This window comes from Mustelus asterias, chromosome 23 (assembly GCF_964213995.1).
Source record: "Mustelus asterias chromosome 23, sMusAst1.hap1.1, whole genome shotgun sequence".
Taxonomy (NCBI): Eukaryota; Metazoa; Chordata; class Chondrichthyes; order Carcharhiniformes; family Triakidae; genus Mustelus; species Mustelus asterias.
Window position 1 is genome coordinate 31,054,221 of NC_135823.1, and position 21,727 is coordinate 31,075,947.

Sequence of the window (21,727 nt, forward strand, 5' to 3'; positions counted from 1 at the left end):
GTACTAAATAAATGCAAGTTCCGTCTCTGTTTCTTTCTTTCACAACATGATCTAAGGCAGGATTTCCTCTGCTCAAGCTCCTGATCTCCATGCCAAGCAGAAAACCTGCCAAGATTCTACATGGTTTGTGTATGAGAAAAAGGGAGGAATAAAAAGGAAATTATTCCATACACTCCTCAACAGCACCTACAACAGTAACATCTTGGGCCACTACTGCCTGCCTACTCTCTTAAATAGGGAATGGTGCTGTCAAAACAGAAGCAGGCAAAAGATGATGACATATAAAGGAAGGAAACAGGATGTGGTCCAGGACTTGTATACCACCCATTAATAACACTGGACTACTCTCAAGTTGTGCAATTAAAAAGCAGCATTCAACCTCAAATTAATTTTGCTATTACTGCTGCTCTACACATAGACAAGATCCCCTGTGATTCCAAATTACTAATTATACTACAATGATAGATTTTGAAGATGAGAAGAACCCTACAAAAACCCTACTGCAAATGTAAATCATACATCTGATCCATTAAAAGGGTATGAGGATACTTGAGCATGTTATGTTAATGATGTTATGTTATGTTAATGTTAATGATGTGCGGGTTAGGTTGATTGGCCAGGTTAAAATTGCCCCTGAGATGCGTAGGTTAGAGGGATTAGCGGGTAAATATGTGGGGGTAGGGCCTGGGTGGGATTGTGGTCGATGGGCCGAATGGCCTCCTTCTGCACTGTAGGGTTTCTATGATTCTATGATTCTAATGAATTAGTAATCCAAAGACCTGGACTAATGATGCAGAGAGACATTGGTTAAAATACCACTATAGCAGCTGGACAATTTAAATTCAGTTAATAAAAGTCAGGAATGGAAAGCTAGTTTTGGTAATTATGATCACGATACTGGCAAATTGTTGTAAAAACCCACCTGTTCACTACGGCCTTTAGGGAAGAAAATCTGCTGTCCTCAGCCAGTATGGACCTGTATGCAACTCCAGACCCTCAGCAACCTGAGTGAGTCCTAACTTCCCCCTGGAATAACCTAGCATTGTCTTCACCATCACCTTCTCAAGAGCAATCAGGAATAGTCAATAAATCCTGGCCTTTCCAGCAATGCACAATTGAATTAAAAACAGTACCAGTGTTACTGGACAAGGGCAACAGGTGCACCCCAATTTCATGTCCAAGTCACGCACCATCCTGACTTAGAAAGATATCACCATTCTTTCATTATCGCTAAATCCTAGATTTCTTACTCAACAGAACTGAGAGTGTATAGTTCCAACACAGCAATTCAAACACTCGACTCACCACCACCTTTTCAAGAATAACCAGGTATGGGCAATAAATGCTAGTCTTGGTAATGAGGCCAAGACCCAAGAATGAATTAGTTTAAAATGGACAAATATACACTATCTGAGTAAACACATTTGCATTGTAAACACCAATGTCACTATAGTTTGATGAACTGAGCATTTTTTTTAAAAATCATGCACAATTTTCTGACATCTGTAGACAAGATATTTGCAAAGGTTATTGAAAATGCCTCAAATCCAGATTATAACACTGTCCTTGCAAACCTTAAGTATAAACATATACAATGCAGAAGATTAGGAAGGAGAATGTGGATGAAAAGGAAAGTTCAATAGGTTTACCAACTATTTCTGGGTCATATTCAAGAATTTTGGTCTCCAAGACAACAAAACAGTAGCTGTGAATGGGCACAGATCTACCTACCCTTCTGATGACAATGCAAGGTTGAGGGGGTGGAGGTGGAACATTTTTTTTAAAATCAGGGTTCTCACCCATGATTAAAGCAACAGCGTGATGTCATCAACACTTGTTAGAAAGTGTGAATGTCAGACAAGGACAGTGATTTTAGGGCCCATTTACCACAAGCACAATTCCGGTTAGGGTCACTAAATCTCATGAGGGGGCCATAATGGGATTTGTGCTGGCGAGATTCCCATGTGTTTCTTTTTGGGACCTGAACCTGATTTATATCAATTTGAATGAATTTAAATGTCATTAAACAGCTTTACACTACTACTTTGGGTCATAGATGCTCCCCACATCACAGCCCCCCCCACCCCCCACGCCCCCCCAACCCAGCACCCGTTCGCTCCCCACCCCCATCAGCGTGATGTCATGCCGGCGGGAATCACATCTGGTTTCCAAAAATGGAAACCAGTCATGATGACCATGCCAGGAGCATGGAGGTGAGTATAGCACCCAGATGGTGAGGGACATGGCTGAGCAGTGCCCCGGCATGGAGGTGGGGCCTCTAGGGGACCCCATTGGGGGATGTGGCTGGGTCAGTCTGATGCCTGCGTGGTGTGGGGAGGGCGCGGGAATGGTGGCGCAAAACATGCACCCCTGCTTTTTTTTTAAAAAACAGTGTCAGAAGATCAGGAGTGAAAACACATGGCTCTATTTCTGGGGAGAAACAAACCAGTTTTCAGTCAGAACCATTTTTTAAGAAAATTCCACCCAAGAACAAGATATGTTGTGATGCTCTCCATGGTAAAAAGCTCGGTACCATGAGATGATCAGCAGCTTGGCCAAGATATTGGAAGGAGTCAACCACATTTGCTGTGACCAGAAGAGAAAATGCTGGAAAATCTCAGCATCTTTCATGCTGCCAGACCTGCTGAGATTTTCCAGCATTTTCTCTTTTGGTTTCAGATTCCAGCATCTGTAGTAATTTGCTTTTACACATTTGCTGTGAGTCTGGAGTCACATGTAGACACACTGGGTAAGTCCCTAAAGGACATTAGTGGACCAGACGGGTTTTTAGAACAATCAGCAATGGTTTAATGGTCATCTATAAACCTTTAATTCCAGATTTTTTATTGAATTCAAATTTCACCAACCGCTGTGGTGGGATTCGAATCCAAGCTCCCAGAGCAATATCCTGGGCCTCAGGATTACTATTACAGTGACAATACTGCTACGCCACCACCTTCCTGAAAATGCAATTCAGAGGATCAGGTGGAATTGGTGAAATTAAGAAAATAACCCCCATTGATTTCAACATAATGACGGTGTAGAGAGAAGGAAGAATGTCTAACAACATATTTGGAATGTGGGGGAAGGGCAAAACTATTTTTGGGTGGTAGAGGCCAGTTGGGAGGAGAAACATACATGCTTGTCATGGTGATCCATTTTGGCAGATCCAATGGGATGAAGCAGCAGTATAATATGAAGGGTACCATTCTTAGCAGTGTAGAGGATCAGAAGGACCTTGGGGTCCGGGTCCATAGGACTCTTAAATCGGCCTCGCAGGTGGAGGATGCGGTCAAGAAGGCGTACGGCGTACTGGCCTTCATTAATCGAGGGATTGAGTTTAGGAGTCGGGAGATAATGCTGCAGCTTTATAGGACCCTGGTTAGACCCCACTTGGAGTACTGCGCGCAGTTCTGGTCACCTCATTACAGGAAAGATGTTGAAGCCATTGAAAGGGTGCAGAGGAGATTTACAAGGATGTTGCCTGGATTGGGGGGCAGGCCTTATGAGGATAGGTTGAGGGAGCTTGGTCTCTTCTCCCTGGAGAGACGAAGGATGAGAGGTGACCTGATAGAGGTTTACAAGATGTTGAGAGGTCTGGATAGGGTAGACTCTCAGAGGCTATTTCCAAGGGCTGAAATGGTTGCTACGAGAGGACACAGGTTTAAGGTGCTGGGGGGTAGGTACAGAGGAGATGTCAGGGGTAAGTTTTTCACTCAGAGGGTGGTGGGTGAGTGGAATCGGCTGACGTCGGTGGTGGTGGAGGCAAACTCGTTGGGGTCTTTTAAGAGACTTCTGGATGAGTACATGGGATTTAATGGGATTGAGGGCTATAGATAGGCCTAGAGGTGGGGATGTGATCGGCGCAACTTGTGGGCCGAAGGGCCTGTTTGTGCTGTGGCTTTCTATGTTCTATGTTCTATTATCATAGTATTACCACCAAGACCTAGACCCAAGTTATGTTCCAACAGTCCCAGTTATAGCTACCACAGAGAATAAAATCACAAATAAAAACAGAAATACTCATTCGGACGGACAGCACCTGTGAGGAGAGGAACAGCGTTAATGTTGAATAGAATATGGCTTTCCAGAATTAGAAACTTACAACCCTGACGTCAGTAAATTACTCATCAAATTTTCATCAAGCCCAGAATATACACCACCGGAACAGAAAGTTCCATCTGCTGTCCACCCACACTTCCCCAATTCATGGATTCTAGGCTTGTGTACAAATAAGGGGAAAATGGATTAAAACAGGTACAAGAATTTCAACAAGCGACCTTTATAACAGAATAACTAAATCTAAAAACAAAATCAAGGAAATGGTAAATCATCATCTCCAGTTTGCAGGAAGCAGATGCCTACAGCCCATGTGTTTAGGATGAAGTTTTTTTTTAATGATTACACAACACATCCTGTTGACCTCATCATACTTATCAAATGCTTCATCTTTCTCACATCTATCAAGCTCACTTTTCACACACCTGATCTTAAAGTAAGCAAGCATGCAAGGATTCTTTTTCTCCATTCCCCGTTGAAGGCGGTTCTGGGGAAAGGCCCAATCAAATTATTAGCATGTTAGCTTTGTGCATTTCAAGCCTTTCTTTCATTTTTGCAGGTTATCTTTCCACCTCCAGTTTTGACATATCTGCCCTGAAGTGTCGGTTCATGAATAACAAACAGGACACCTAATCTACTGGTCAATTCGTCACATACACACTATAGCTTCAATCATATTAATAGAATTTAAATTTCCAACACCTATTCTCTGTGCAAGATAATTTCACAGATTAAGGGTCGATCCACTCTAGCCTTTGTTGCAGAAGATTCAAAGTATTGCACTCCAGCTTTTCTGGGAAGTCAGCTGGATGGCACACTTGGTACAAAATAACATGGTGTAAGTAAAGTTTGCCATTTCCCACACAGTAAGTTCCAATCTCAGAAAGGATATGAGCTGAGTAATGGATAAATACGTGCCCAAGGAAGGAAAGGCTGGGCAAAATTCAGAAGGGCCAGCCACCGCCTTCAATTACCTGTCATTCTTCAAACGGGTCAATTGCATGGCTGCTTACAGCAAGTACCCAAGTTAAAACTGGATAGTCAGGGAAATCAGAGCTCTGACAAGAAATCCACTTGTTTTCAAATTAAAAAGTAAAAATTTTTGAAAAAACTCCCAGACTACATAAAGATTTTAAAAAGTTTGCTTGACACCAGTTGCAGTGAAGCTGTAACAGGTGGACTACTGATTCTATACCAAACATTAGTTATAATGGTACAAGTAAAGCTTGCATCATCTCCAAGCTAATAATCACCTTGCAACTGTCACAAGCTATATAGTATAACAGAAGTAAATGTGTATGCTTAGTCATTTGACAATGTTTCATATATCGATGGGGGTAATGGTGTGCTATAGTTCATTCAGGGAATGCATGTTGTCGCCCGCAGCTATGGAAAGCAATGGTAGAGGCTCCAACTTTCTTTCCATCAAATGGCTGAGAAGGAATCTCTTACTGCCTGCCATTGACATGTGTTGGAAGGATTTGCAGGTTGATATTTAACCTGTTTGGCTGCAAAATGAATGCTCCACCCTTGGCCTTCAAGTTGTGGACTGGGACTCAAACCTGGAGCTGCTGGTTCAGAGGCCGGGACACCACCCACTGCACCATAAGATCTCATGCATGGGTACATCAAGAAAAAGCAAAGCTGATTCTACTAGAATTCTGTACTGAACAAGTTCCAATGATACCATACTGCTGTAGTTTGGCAATGCTTTAGCCAAGGTCCTGAGTTCTGAAATTCCCTCTCCTTTAATGCTTTCTGTAAAAACTACCTCTGACCGTCATCTGCCCTAATATCACATATGACTCAAAGCCAAATTTTGATAATGCTCATCTGAGGTGCCTTGGAACGTTTTACTTTGTTAAAGGTGCTATAGAATGCAGGTTCACATTTCACATCTTAAACAATCCCTCCCAAAATATAGAATTTTGAAGAAAAAAAAAATCACAAAAAGGTGCAAACACCACACTGAACCCAACGAGATGTAAATAATTTGTATTTGTCCAAATGCTACTGGCTCTGATGCATGAACGCAGAGTTAAATAAATGCCATTCTGGAACACAGTTCACCTTTTTTTTCATAATATCACGTCAATAGCAGCAATGGCAGGTAAGTGAGGTAACATTTTCCTCTAGAGAGGCAGGTTATCCAGATCGCCTTTTATATTCATTCATGGGATGCAAGCACTGCCGTCAAGGCCAGCATTTATTACCATCCCCAATTGCTCCCAAGGAGGTGGTGGTAGGCTGCCTTTTTTGAACTTCTGCAGTCCATGTGGTGTAGGAACACCCACAGTGCTGTTTGGGAGGAAAGTCGGAGCTTTTACTCTACAAAAATAAAGGATCAGCAATATAGTTCCAAGTCAGGATGTATGTCTTGCAGGGGAATTGCAGGTGGTGAAGTTCCCAAGCGCCTGCTGCCCTTATCATTCTAGGTGGTAGAGGTGATGGGTTTGGAAGGTGTTGTCAAAGGAGCCTTGGCCAGTCGCTGCAGTGCATCTTGCAGATGGTAAACAGCGCTGCCACGGTGTATCAGTGTGGTGGGAGTGAACGTTTAGGGCTGAGTGGGGTGCCGATCAAGTGGACTAATTTGTCCTGAATGGTGTTGAGCTTCTTCAATGCTGCTGGTGCTGGAATCATCCAGGGAAGTGGAGAGTATTCCATCACACTCCTGATTTGTGCCTTGATGATGCACAGGCTTTGGGGAGGCGACAGTTGAGCTACTCTCCACAGAATTCCGAGTCTCTAACTTGCTCTTGGAGCCACAGTACATGGATGATCCAGTTAAGTTTCTGATCAATGGTAATGCCCAGGGTGTTAATGATGGGGGAGTCAGCAATGGCAATGCCACTGAACGAGGAGATTGTTTAATTCTCTGCCTTGTATTTGAATAGGCGGAATTGTACTTTTCTCCTCTAAAGGGAGGCATCAGTGCCCGTTTCCTGGCAGTGTGTGCCGGTTGAATACTGAGTAAACCCATGCTGGTCAGGAATGCACTCACAATCACTGTGGCCAGTGTGGACTTTGCCCATTCTTTTTGGGAAAACTTACAGCCAAATCAAAAGTTGTAGATGGCAATTTCTGTGCATGGCTATTAACCATCAGCTTCCATAGTACTGCCTGCCCCACACTGCAAGTGGGATGAACTCCATCGGTATCATTCAACTTAGCAGTCTTGGTCCACTGAATCATTGCTAAAGAAGCATTCCCATGGCAATGTTGTAATCTTCACACACGAAGCAAACTAATTCCAGACATCAGCCTTATAATACCCAGTACACTGCAGCAAAAGACTGCAAGATTATATTTCCTTCACACACTAAATTACCTGTTCTACATCAATGTTTATCCAAACACAAGACCAACCTACAGAGGAGCCTTCACAAAGGTGTTCCAATATCACAGACTCTGGTTTCAAAATGCTCCACACTTCCTCATATCAAACATATGTATGTGCAGGAAATGTCAAACATCATAGGGGTTGAGGATTTTGAGTCTGCACTCTCCTTGCACAGGATCAACAGCGCGGGCGGAATGTCTAGAGAGAATCAGGAAATGTGATTCTCTCTGGAGAGATCATGTTTTCTGATTTTCCCCACCCCTAGCCAGAAGCATCATCTAAAAAGATTTTAAATATTAACGGACCCCCGGCACATGAACCCCCCCCCCCCTCACTAAATATTCATACCTCACCAACATGATTGGCCAAACAAGATTCAGTCGAGGGGATCCCACCAAGGTCGCAGAGGGATATACAGCCCCATGGAGAAAGGGACATAGCCGGCCGTTGCCCTGGCACTGCCCTCTGGGACAGTGAAGGAGGCTTCATTTACATGTGGTGGAAGCGGGGTGGAGGGTTGAAGCGGACACTGAGGGGGGATGGGAATGTCAGCGCAAATTGTGGGGAATGGGGGAGGGAGTATGGAAAAACCAGTAATGATGGAGAGGGGTGGAAATAATGGGAATGCCAGTGATGTGAAGGGAATTTGGGGGGGGGGGGGGTGTTGAGTAAATGTTCAGTTCTGATCCTGGCTCCCTTTAAAAATGGTGTCCTGATCGCTGTGAAGTGGGTCGTGCTGGCACTATGAGGCCCGGCCTCGCCAGAGAGACGGTATATAAACCACACTCACTTTTTTGGTGACCAAGAGACTCAAAATTCAGAGAGAAAACTGGTCTGTGGAGCTGGAGAGCTTCATGCCGGTTTTCTGTCTGAGCCTGACACTTAGAGAAATTTTAAGATTTCCCCCCTATAGTCCTAGAAAACCCCAGGATAGCGCGTTAAACATTCTCCTTGTGGTTCAGTCGAATTTACTCTCCTGCCCACTCTCCTCCTCACCTTTCCCTTTTTAAACTCCTCTTTCAAAGGTTTTATCACATCTGCTTCAACAATTCCAATTATTAACCAATTTCTGGCTTCAGGGTTTTTTTCTAACCACCTCCTTTAATTCTTATGATCGTTGCTCATTTATTACTGTCTCATCTACCAGAAAGAATGGACCATCACCAATAACCTCAAAGTCCTCTACCCTATCAGGTCAACCCTTAACTAATGTCCGAACGTTGCAAATGGTTGTTGAAGGAAAACTTGAGTTTATATTAGCACCTTCAGCATAGTAAAACGTCCCAAGATGTTTCACAGGAATGTAATCAGACAAAATTTAATATAGAATCACATAATTTGGATAAGTGACCAAATGTTTGGTTTCAGAGCAACTTGTTTAACAGTTGGCATTGCTTTTAGATCTCTCATATACCGGCTGCAGCCCAACATATCCTATAGAGACTGCCACCTAATGTAAATGCGGAAGACATACACAAACACAGTTCCCTCAAAGTAAACTTTTTTTATGTTGACAAATCAGTAGCTTCAATCGGACATTTTTTATTCCTGTAGCCTAATTTTAAATGCTGGGGCATGTGATTCAATGAAATAAGCTAACATTACTATGTGTCATTTGCTTATCTACCCCTTGATAATTAATAAATGTTGTGATATCTATCCACAAACAAAAGGCAGGCCATTTTAACAACAAAGGGAACAGTCTTTGAAAGAAACTGAAAAGGTTTTGGCAATTCCCCTCACATGAGCATGACGTATGTGTCAAAGTACAAAACTGGGACACAACGATTGTCACCTAAAATTCATCTCCTGTCAGCTCATACACGTCATTAACTGTAACTCATCTTATCTACCAGTAATTTCCATACATGCTGTCCAAAAACAGGTTAGTTTCAGTCGCTGAGTAATCCAGTACAACTGCAAAGTGACCCCACACCCACATATCAGACGAGCAGAGTTGATTACATCCTGCTGCCATTCTTCAATTTCTGTGATTTAATCACTCCTCTAATTAATCTAATTTGGATTCCATATAGTTCAACATCACTCTGCAAATAATAACCTGCTTTATAATGACACCTCTTAATGTACAAGAGACCGAAGACACTTCCCCGAAACATAAGTCTACAATAAAGTAATTTGAGTAAAGTTGCAACATTATAGCAGCAAGTTCAGGGGGCCTCAGACCTTCATCTGAAGTCACTTAAGCATTTCAATTGCATTAAGCCTTCATCAATTGTTTAGCCCAAGGTATTTACAGCTCTCCTTCACTTGGCAGACTTGCTGCTTGCGCCCTGCGTCTCTGACCCTGCGTCTAGGATCATGTTAATATTAGGAGGCACAGCTCTGCCAGTTACTAAAGCACAAATCAAAAGGCTTTTGAAACGTACGGTGGATTTGAGCTCCCAGCACGCCACGGGTCAGGGTGGGGGGCAGGTTTTCTGACCAGTCAACACATGTGGGTGTGGTGACAACAGGCACAAGTTGATTTCAACTCCAGTATTTAAGGAACATTCCAAACAAGCAACTTGATGGATATTGAGAGTTGGAAACACAACAGAAGGAATTGGCAGAATGGAGTCCAGATATTCAAACGCTGCATTTTGTTTTAGTCACACCTCTCCGGATGTAATGGTAGGGACACTATGGGTTGCAGAGAGAAACTCTTCCATACCGAAAGCAGGAACAAGCCTCTTGATGCAACAAAGGTATGACTCAAGTTAGCAGAGGAGATCAACACCAGGACAGTGGTGCCATGCTCGAGATTCAATGTTGAAAGCAGTTTAATGGCCTGAGCAGCTCAGGAAAGGTGAGCACATTCACCTACATTCTGACACATCAACCCCCTCATTCTGTCTTCTCAAGCTGATTCCAGCAAAGCACTCCTCACAAAACCTATCATGCAGGTTCACTATCTCTGGAGACGGTCCTCCAGTCATAAGTCAACTTATAGCTGCAGAGGTGGTGCTGCTGGACATCTTGGCATGCTTGGTCATAGGAGATGGGGAGATACAGGCCACCCAGCTATCTGGTGACAGAATTAAATATTAGGCAGCCACATAGTATATCAACACTTACTCATTTGATGTCAATGACGAGTGAAATAGATCATACATAGTGATCACTTAGAATGTGTACCTTGGCAGTTCTAATTCATGTCTTTACTCTCCTCCAGAGACAAACATCCCACAGAGGGTGCCCCAGGATGATAATAGAACTCCTACTGAGTATGCACTGTCATGGGACTCATGTAGAGCATGTACCAACTCGGATTCTCAAACTTTTCCATGTCCAATCAGCCAAATTGTTGGGCTTGTATTTGGCGTTTCATACATCACAGGTGAGCAAAAGTAGATGGTGGGGAGAGCCCACATTGGAGGTCTCATGATGCTCCAGGCTCTGCTCAGCTGGACACAGGTGCTTCACCTCGAGGACTGACAAGGTATTTCTGCATTAGCAGCAGGAAAGGATGTGTGTTTTATTCGCAGGTGTTCCAGCCACACTGTGCACACTTGCAAAGAGGTTAGTGGAATCTGTCTGGAACATGAGTAACATGATGTTGTGTAGACTTTTGCAATGATATTTTCTTTCATGGAAAGAGTGACTATCTGCATGGTGCATCAAATGCAGCAATTAAAGTGTACGCAGGCCTTCACCAATAACTTGTAAACTATGAATTCCATCTTCAATGAGATGTATGATATCTGGCCCTGGCCATTCATTGCCCATCTGATCAGCAACAAAATATTCTCCAGCTCATTGTTAGCAGGAAAATGAGTATGGGCAGAGGGATGATGGTAAAAGGGGCTGGAAGAGAGCATTTGGCACAAAGTGCTTCCGCTTCTCACCATCATTGCCCCAATCAGTAGTAACTCTCATATTATCTCGTGATCAAAGGTTGCAGATCCTGTAACGGTGCAGGTCACTAATATTTACCAGGGTCCTCATAGACTCCAAAACCCAGAGGGCATCAACAAAATGCATCTGAGTCTGAGCAGGGATGGTGCAGCCTACCTCTAACTCTGTTAAAGCCGCAGTATGGCATTGTAATTACATAAAGATATGCACATGGGAGGTGTGACACAATGTTAGACTGATTATTTTTGAGCCACCTAATAGTTTCTTCACACCACTCCTCACGAAGCATCCATTTTTGGTTGCTGTCTCGAAAGTGGCCTTTTTAGTTGTACTGAATTGCTGTTGAGCTGGAGGCGGGCATTGTAAAGGGATGCTTGCTTGTTTGCAGAACAGCTTTGTGGAGAGGGAATGGTGGGATGGACAGTAAGGAATGGAATGGCTTTTGCATGCAGTTGCCAGAGGTGTGGTACGATGGAATGTAACCATACCTCACAATACATTTCCAGCAGCAAAGTGCATCATTGCTGGTGGATTGACACATTATGTCCCATCTCCTCCTCTTCAGAAACATCTGTAGACCCCCTGTGCTCTTCACTTTATTTCTCCTGTAGGCCACATCACATCATAACTATTCTGGAGATCTGCTTTAAGATGCAAAGGGAGTAAAGGCGGCTGGACTGCTGCCATGGACTGAAGCATCATGGCAGCTGCCCAGGACTTGACGATCTGGGGATGCCTTCATTTCTACCGATGAACGTCTGATGATGCCTGGTTCCTGTGGGAAGCTACAGCCACAAACCTGAGGGCCTGCTTATGTTGACTGGTGTCATTACAGGCAATGTTGACATAATTGTATGTCCTGCCAAACAAGCCTTCAGATTTATGCCCGATGTGTTTGAATGCTGCCGAATATGCAATCCTGCATATACCTCCATAGGAGCTCTGGAAGAAGCCAGAGCAAAGAAATTACAGGTGGTGTTGACTTTGATAGCCACAGTTAAAGCATAGCCACCAGTTTCACTTGGCATCAGGCCTTATTCCAGAGGCTGCAAATGTCTGACACCACCTGGGACAGGGCCCTGAGCTTCCTGAGACACTCAAGTCCCAACACGTCAACATGCTTATCCTCTGTCTGTCGAGTCTGCATGCCGAGTATGACTTTGTGGCTGCAGCTCTCCCCAGATGCCCTCTTCCTATGCAGCTGCAGGTCATGATGAGCTTGCAGTTGCTGCTCCTGCTGTTTTTTCTTATGCTGGTCATCTTGGCCCTCAACCGAAGTGCAAAGTAACACAACATAATTGGTATCCATACTGATCTGGTGGATCAGAGCTCCCAAGTAGATTGGATGTATAAACCTCCAAAGCGATCAAAGTTACAACTCAGCACAAGTACTGTGAACAAAACCTTTCATACAAGCAAGCAGCTGTGACGCTTCTGTACTTATCCGCATATTTCCTTGTAATGTCTTTAGATTCCTCAATTGCTGCTGCGTTCTCAACTTGCTGGCAAGTTCCAGCAATTCCGGGAAACCCATGAATCCAAAGTTAAATTGCAAAAGCCATACTAATATTGCTGTAATTGACAATCAACATATTGAAATTGATAAACTGCCTCGCCTCTTGGGATTGTTTTACTCAGACTGGTGCACTGCAGTTAAATGCAGAAGTCAGCAGCAATTTTCCTGGATTTAACCCCATCCCCTCCCATTACACCCAAACTCTCATGCTGCTGCATATTAAAATTCAGCTCATAGTCTTTGCAATGTTTGGCTTCATAGGTTCATAGGCAATACTGCAAGTACCACGAGAGGTTGCAGATCTGAACTTTTATTGGCATGGTTCTCATTCTAGCCATCTACATCAAATAAGGTGTTAAACAATTTCAAATAAATTACAAATCAATTTTGAGTGTGCCAAGAGCAATGTGGAACTTGCAGTCAGCAGGAAGTTGGAGCTGTGTTCTGTTACCTGGCAACTTAAGTGCAAGAACATTAAGAACAAAATTCTGTCAGCAATGAAAATTTAAATGCTTTTCTCTTAAAAAAAATGAAGCAAATTTACGTCCCTATTGTGCGGCCATAATTTTGACTGCAAGAAGCCTTGCAAACAGCAGGTTCACAGGCGTGTCTTTAAAGTTAAAGCTCTATTCCATGGTTGTTCAGTGTGATATTCAGCTACATAGAGTAGGAGGCAGTGAGGTTCTAGCCTGGTTTCAGCTGAAACCCCGATTCTACTCTAGGCTACTTTAATTATCTCAAAACTACTGAGTTACAGTGCATAGCAAGAATTATGATTAAACATGACCACAGGATTTCTCAATGTTCTTTTGCAGCCAACATGACTACTATTAAAGCATGCTCACTGTTATAATGCAGGAAACGTTAAATATTTTCAGTACACCAGGGAAAACTCCCCAGCTCTTCTTCAAAGTAGTGCTTTGGGGTCTCTTACATCCACCTGAGTGCAGACAGGACCGCTGTTGAATGCCTCACCCAAAAGAGCCATTGCTGCCAAAGCAATGTCAATGTCAATAACTGGAAAAGATTATTGTAGATCATCTGGATGATCCCAGCATCTCAAAATTCTTCCCATTCCTCTCTAAGAAATTCATTCCAGATACACTCAGATTTTCTATTGCAAAGAGCAAGGGTATGAAAATAATCCAGAGCTCCAGTTGGATAATAAATGTACGATCAGCTATCATGCTGTCACAATGGTAACTCACTCCATCGGCTCAAACATCAATACTGGCACCTGTGATGAGGTATTAAAGGGTGGACAACCGCCATAAAATGAGGACTTCAGGAAAGGATTGAGGAAAAATTGTGGCAAGGGGTTTCATTTTAACATCCAAGAGAGTGGGTTTTAAATATGATCACCTTTGAAGGGCAAAGATGCATGCTGTTTACATTTACTAATGGAAAGTTGTGCCCTTTCATGCACAGATGTGTTACACCAAGCTTCGGAACCAAGATGTCAAAAGAATTCAACAGCGGGAGAAGAATTACCAAACTGGACTGGCATTTGCTCCTTTACTTAGTTCTCAATCTTCACGCACCCCTCCTCCCCTCCTTAATTGGCCACAAAACAGGGAGGGTGGCATTGAGATCAGTTTTTTAAACCTGTCATTTTGATAAGATCCTCTCTACTAAAGACATCTGTTCCCACCTACTCCAGTATGTACTTGGGATGACACAACTGAGATTGGGAATTCACCTGAGGATTAAAGGTGGGGGAAGTTGCAGATACACTGCAGCGTATTACCATATGGTGTACCACACAATAGTTCAAGCATGGTGTGGAGCTGAAAGTGCCAAAATGATCAAGTCAGCACTTGAAGCACCAACTGTTTTTATAGTGCAGGGTTGTAAAAACAGACACTTGAACAAGAAGAACCACGTGGCATTGTAGGGCAGGAATTTTCATTACTCATCCTACCATGACTTTAACCAGAACTTAACTCGTCATCATTTTGTCAACTTTTTTTTTAGAAAGTTAAAAACAACTCAACAGTAGTAATGTTCATTGATTAAACATGAGTATTAGGCATGTTGATGTCCCAGTCACCAATCCATTGATTAGGTAATAATTCATCAAAACCAACCAGGCTGTATGATCCAGGCACATTATACTAGACCACACCAAAGGCTGCATTATAACCCAAGATAAAAGCAAAATACTGCAGATGCTGGAATCTGAAACAAAAACAGAAAATGCTGGAAAATCTCAGCAAGCCTGACAGCATCTGGAGAGAGAACAGAGCCAACGTTTTGAGTCTGGATAACCCTTTATCTGCTCTAATGAAAGATGATCCAGACTCAAAACGTTGGTTCTGTTCGCTCTCCACAGATGCTATCAGACCTGCTGAGATATTCCAGCATTTTCTGTTTTTGCTGCATTATAACCTCTAGTTTTCCCATAACAATCTCAATTTAATACTAATGGATAAGGGCCTAAAGCGCAAAACTATCCCTAATACAGCACTAAGTGGCAAACTCACTCAAGTTGGCCTAAGGGGAGGAAATGGGCACAAATGGCACAGCACGCCATGCTGATCTGAAGTTGGAATTAGGAAGAATTTGTATTTATTAAGCACTTTTCATGCCCTCTGGTGCTTGATCCTGACAATGGACCAGGAAGTATTATCCTCAGCACTAATCACCTCCTCTTAATGAGATTTTACAAGCCTTCTGTACTTAGTTTATTGTGGAAGAAATTAAAGTTTTGCTCACCGGCTCTCAAAAATGCATTAGGAAAGGAATAAATAATACAACGAAACACACAAGTGGACCACAAATCCCAGAATTCATTCTGCTCTCATTAAAAACAAGAATTGTGAATGGCCCCTAACTGACCACTTCAGTCATAGAATGGAGGGGGAAGGGGGTGAGGAGAATTAGTATTTCCAGCCGAAAACAAAAAAAAAATGTTCGGCTGTAGAGGTTTCATTCATTGCAGGCTTACTGTTGAAAATGTCAGACTGTACATATCTGCACTAAAAGTGAAGAAAGCTGCTGTATGAATCATATCCACAATTAGTCTTACAAGGAAGTCTGCTTTTCTTGGAAAAAGATCACCATACTACATCTTAGATTTTAATGTCCACTGACAAATCCAATCAGACAACTAGTCAACAGGAAACCTTCTGAACATACAATCATGTTTTCTGTCAGCTCTCGAGACTGTGGGTACCTTTCTATGACTGTGACTATAACCATGCACTGGCCATGAGTCACCCTCTCCATTCAGGAATATTACACTGACTCGGCCCACTCCTGACTCACAGCCATGACTACAGTACGTCCACAAAACAGCAAGCAGCAACAGGAAATAAACTGATCTATACTGATTTTAAAGTGATTTCCCATTGAAATATACTACCTTTCACACCCCAGCAGTAACAATCTTAGGGGCAATATCAAGGATGTTGTAGTTGCTGCAGTGACAAAACATTTTACAGATATAAATACATAATATGCATAATAAAGTTATGCTGCTTGCTTCTTTGCAGAATATTATATAATAGATCATGATTCACCAGTTAAATTAAAACACATACACGGTTCCTCTATATCAAGTCCCTTCTAGCATTTATTTTAAGAAAACCCCATTTTGTGCAGGTGAACACTTATGCCTATTACCTCCTACAGATCTTATGCAACACCATACAAAGAGTCCTGTGTCACTGACTTAAAAATTAAAACCCTTTTACATGTGTAACATAAATCTAAAAATTACAAGAAAAATCAGTGCTAGATTAGAGTACACACGTATTATATAAGGGAGTGATACACATATATATGCATTGAGAAAAATCAATGTCAGGTCAGAGTAAACACACATAAATAAAGGAGGCACACATATGTATTAATTGTGAAGGCATTTTAAATTATGGATTGGTGAAAAGAAAATACTAGCAGTTTAGAAAACGAGGATGAAAGAGGAGGAGGGGGCAAAGGATTTAATAATAATGCTAAAGTGCAAAATATATGAAAAGCATTCAAATGTGAAGACCAATGCAAAAAATAATGAATAAATGGCATGTAATTGAGGTAATGCCAAAACTAAAGGCAGGTCCACCTCAGATTATTGCACTCACCTTTGGAAAGAGACATGATGGATGCTGGAGATTGTTCAACAAATTCAAATAATGCAAAAGTTCATGAGTGCGTGTTTCCCCTGACACTCTCACTCACTCACTCACTGACAGGCAGGCAGACAGTGCTAGGGGGTAAGGCGGGGGGGGGTGGGGGTTGGCTGCACAGAGGATTCACTGAGGAAGCTGCAGCTTGGACTTGTCTGTGCAAGGCTGGGATGCCCAGGCTGAGGGGGGTGTGGGGGGCAGAGCACCCGCCTTAAGACAACCGCCGGGCTGATTTCATGTCGGGGAACAAGATTTTTTTCCCCCTCCTCTCTTCAGCACAGCCAGTGACTGATGAGCACACACACACTCCCACTCCAACTTGGGGCTGGAAACTAGTTTTAAATTCCTCTCATCTTCGCCCTCCAGGCCGGAGAGCGAGCTCACGCCCCGCCCCGCCGGACCGCCCCGCCAGACCGACCCGCCCCGCGCCGCGCCGGACCCGCCTCGCCTGGCCCCGCCCCGCCGGACCCGCCTTCCTTGCTTGATTGACAGCCGCCGACGACCAATTATCGCCTGACTTCCCCCCCGCCCGCCGGCCAATCCCCGCCACGCTGACTGATTGACGGCACCGCCAACCAATGGGGTGACGACCACCGCACCAATCGAACGGCTTCATACTGGGAGACGGTTGGTGGGTGCCGGGGAGTCGCGCTGTCGGTTTTTTTTTGTTGACAGTTGCTCTCCACGCGCGGGAGGAGGAGGAGGGGGTTATTTTCAATATGTGGTTTTTAAATCTGAATGGAACGGAAGACGGTTAGAGGCAAGTAGGCAGCGGCTGAGTTAAAGGGGGCGGGGGCCGTCGGTGAAAAAGACAGCCGCCTCGAGAGAGAGCTGACGTGCCGGCTGCTTGAGTGACAGCCTTCTCCTCCAATCAGGAGGTGGACTAGTGTCGTCATTGTGTGCAGCGACCCAATCAATGCAGAGGGGGCGGGTCTTCCCGTAAGGTTGTTTGGAGCTCATTGAGTCCATTCAACAGTGTTTAAGTTTATTAGTGTCACAAGTAGGTTTACGTTAACACGACAATGAAGTTACTGTGAAAATCCCCTATTCGCCACACTCCCCCAGCCTGTTCGGGCACACTGAGGGAGAATTTAACATAGCCAACGCACCCTAATCAGCACATCTTCCCGACTGTGGGAGGAAACTTCCACCGACACGGGCAGAACATGCAGACTTCACACAGACAGTGACCCAAGCCGCGAATCGAACCCGTGTCCCTGGCGCTGTGAGGCAGCCGTGCTAACCGCTGTGCCGCCGTGCTAACCGCTGTGCCGCCGTGCTAACCGCTGTGCCACCGTGCTGCCCAATGAAGACAAACAAACACTGCAAACTTTCTCTCCAAAAACTATGTTACTGAAAGGCTATGCAGTGTTTCCCTGTTGCCTTCAGAGCGGTGGGAACTGCTTTTGCAAAGCAGAAAGACGTTCTGTATCTGATGCAGTGGAATGTTATTGTGCCTATATATAGTTCAGTGTATTTTCTCTTCCCCTAAATATAGTTTCATGATAACACTCAGTTCGCCTCCAGGTCTGGGCACCCAGTGTTAGGCGTGGCTTTGAAAAGTAGCCATGAGTCACTTCAGCAGGAACTGCCAAATTTGGTGGGGTTCTTCACCTTGAATGGAATTAAGTGTAACCCTTGCAGACTGCACTCCCCCATCCACCCATCAGTTTATTTTCCTTTCTTCTATATTCCCGCATTTCATATTTGTGCCTCCCCTTTCTCCAGTTTTTTAAATTTCTGCTGCCTTGAGATGACGCGGTACTAAAAGTGGGGCTGGAACTGATAGAAACCAAATTTTACTTTAAAATAATAAACCCTTGGATAATGTTAGGATAAACAAACTGCTCCTAAAATTTAGACCAGTGTGTACTTTTCTCAGAACCACATGCAGACATCCCAAGTTTCCAAACTTCATTCCAGGGAACACCTCTATATAGTCAGTATTTAATCTAACTTTCTCTTACTTGCCCCATCTACTTCAAAATAAAACCAGTTTCACCAATGCCCTCCACCCTGACGTATATTCACAATTAAATATTTGAGAGGGAGGGAAATTATTAGTCCATATATACCTCAAACCTGTTTCTGCCTTCACAATTAACAATACACGTTCTTGGGCAAAGTTGAGCTCGCCTAGGATGCAGGGACACGTATATTATTACTTACAGATGCTTATCTGGAAGCGGTGTATCTATCCTGAGCCTCAGGAAATACCAACTTGCACCTCTTCCAAGAAAAAAAAATCATTCCTGCAGCTTTACTAGCAAGTAAATAGCTTTGATGCAAACAGTCCTCTGACAGTATCTTGCAGGGAGAGATTGATATTTGAGATATGAGTAAAGGAAGGCAGTGCAGATGTTACCCTAATTGAACATGGACTGATTTACAGCTGTCAAATTATGGAAATAAATCCACAGGATTTATGGTATCAGCGAGGCAGAAATATGATTTGGGAAAATTTGGTGGATAATTTTATTTTAAGGGAAGGAAAATAAGGATCCAGTTTCAAAGCTACGATTTCCAAACTGGAAACAAGATGTTAACTTTCTAAAGGGAAGGTTGTATGTAGGAAGTTTAACTGCTACACACATGGCTATAAAATGTGTACAGATGAAACGCCTTATTACATCCCTGACAAGGATCTAAAACAAGTTAAGAAGTGCCATAAGAAGCAATGGAATGAATGCCTGTGCTACCTAGGGAATACATTTTCTTTTCTTGGCGCCCTTCTGCTCCATTGGTGACTTAACATTTACCAGGAATTCTGGCAATATAGTTTTCTCTCAGCACTGCAGTGAATCTGTTTATTTAGACTGTGCTTAAGTTCTGTAGGTGAATTAAAACCAACTTTCTAAAGACAAAGTGCTACCACTGATATCTAAATGTGCAGTAAATTGATAGAATATCCTCTGCTCTGTATTACTGTGGCCTTGTTTAATCATTGAAAAATAGTAATTTGGTAGACTGGAACTTGAATAACACTAAAAAAGACACTTGTTGAAGCTTTTCATCTTACACTCATTAGGACATTTGCAAGAATACCAGACGTAAAGGGAACAACAATTTATATTTCACGAGAAGAGAGTGCTGATTGATTGGCAAGTGGCGATAGCAGTGTTGCCATGGAGAATGCACCAATCAATGTCAGTCATCAGTTAACAGGGAGGATGCATAAGAGGGTTACACGAGTGGTTCCAAAGATGAGGGACTCTAGTTACGAGGATAGATTGGAGAAACTGGGTTGTCCGTCCAGAGAAGAGATTTAACAGTGGTGCTCAAAATCACAAGGGGATCAAGCAGAATAAAGAGGGAGAAACTGTTCCTATTGGCAGAAGGGTTGAGAATCAGAAGGCATCAATATAAGGTGAATGGCAAAAGAACAAAAGTAAAGTTTATTTGTTAGTCACAAGTAAGGCTTACATTAACACTGCAATGAAGTTACTGTGAAATTCCCCATCTACTGCGAAATTTCCCTTCTTCCAAAAGGCGTCATGAGGTAAAACTTTTTTAATGCAGGGAGTGGTTAGGATCTGGAATGGACTCCCTGAAACTGTGGCAGAGACAGATTTAATAGTAGCTTTCAAAGGGGAATTGGATAAGTACCCAAAGGTAAATAAAATGCTACGGTTAAGGGGAAAGGGCTGGAGAGTGAAAAGCTGAGTCACGTTTGAGCAAGTCGGTGTGGAAATAAAGGTCTCTCCACTGTCACCATTCTATGATACTGCATCTCCTTGTGATCTTTCTCACTGTGCCAAGTTTAGTGATTTATTTGCTCTGCTGAGAACTGATTAGATTCTGAGGGGGCTTGATAGGGTGGATGCTGATAGGATGTTTTCTCTCATGGGGAATCTAGAAGTAGTGGGCACAGTTTTCAAATAAGGGTTCTCCCATTTACGATAAAGATGAGGAGGAATTTCCTCTGTCAGAGGGTTGTTAATCTTTGGAATTCTCTTCCCCAGAGAGCAGTTGAGGCTGGGTCATTGAATATATTCCAAGCTGACTTAGACAGAGTTTTGACTGACGAGGGAGTTAAAGGTTATGGGGGATAGACAGTAAAATGGAGTTAAAGCCAACCACAATCTGATCAGTCATGGTCTTATCGAATGCGGAGCAGTCCCGAGGGGTCAAATGGACTACTCCTGCTCCTAGTTATGTTCTTATTTAGTAACCCTGGTGCTGGGAGAGATGAAATTTTATTTAATCCAATCAAACTCAAAGCACTGCACAATCCACCTTACCACACTGTTCCCTCAATTTTTAAAAATTTGAACAGATATAACACCTCAGCAGTTCCAGGTCCTGCTGAACATTTTCAATTTGGGCAAGTGTGGGGGTGAGTTAATTGGCCAACAATCTCTATCCACCTTGATATTCCTGGGAAGCAAACTCAGGCTGAAGAAAAGCCAGATGTTTTCCTCGATTACTACCATTTCAGATTAGTAGACCTGGCAGAGAGCAATCTTGGCCATATACTTGCATTAACCATTTTTGATGCTGTTAACAATGGAACATTGAATCCTCAATCAGCTGCACTCCTGTTAATCTTCCAACCCAGTAATCCAACAGAATTTCTGCAGATTAAAACCTCATCACGCAGTCTCTTTTATTTGTGTTTAATCTCCTGTTCCTGGTGAACAGAATCACCTTCCTTACTAGTATTTGGCGTCTTTTTTTTCTGTTTTCTGTCATGAACACAGAACGATGAACATTTCGAGAGAGAGAGAGAGACTTTGTGCTGACTTCACCCTGTGTAGAGCAAGTCTGAAACATGCAAGCAGCACTCCCATGCCAAACAGGCAGGAGCTTTGTTAAAATATTTAAATC

At 43.1% G+C, this 21,727-nt stretch overlaps 1 protein-coding gene across 1 annotated transcript in view; it reads right to left on the minus strand.

Annotated features, from left to right (window-relative positions):
* LOC144510609 (dual specificity mitogen-activated protein kinase kinase 3-like) overlaps positions 1 to 17,350 on the minus strand; it is a 126,598-nt gene extending 109,248 nt beyond the window's left edge. The window contains exon 1 of the mRNA XM_078240190.1: positions 16,856 to 17,350. Coding sequence (XP_078096316.1) covers positions 16,856 to 16,871 — 16 coding nt within the window. The 5' untranslated portion in view covers positions 16,872 to 17,350. The remainder of the gene's footprint in view (positions 1 to 16,855) is intronic.
* Positions 17,351 to 21,727: the final 4,377 nt, after the last annotated feature.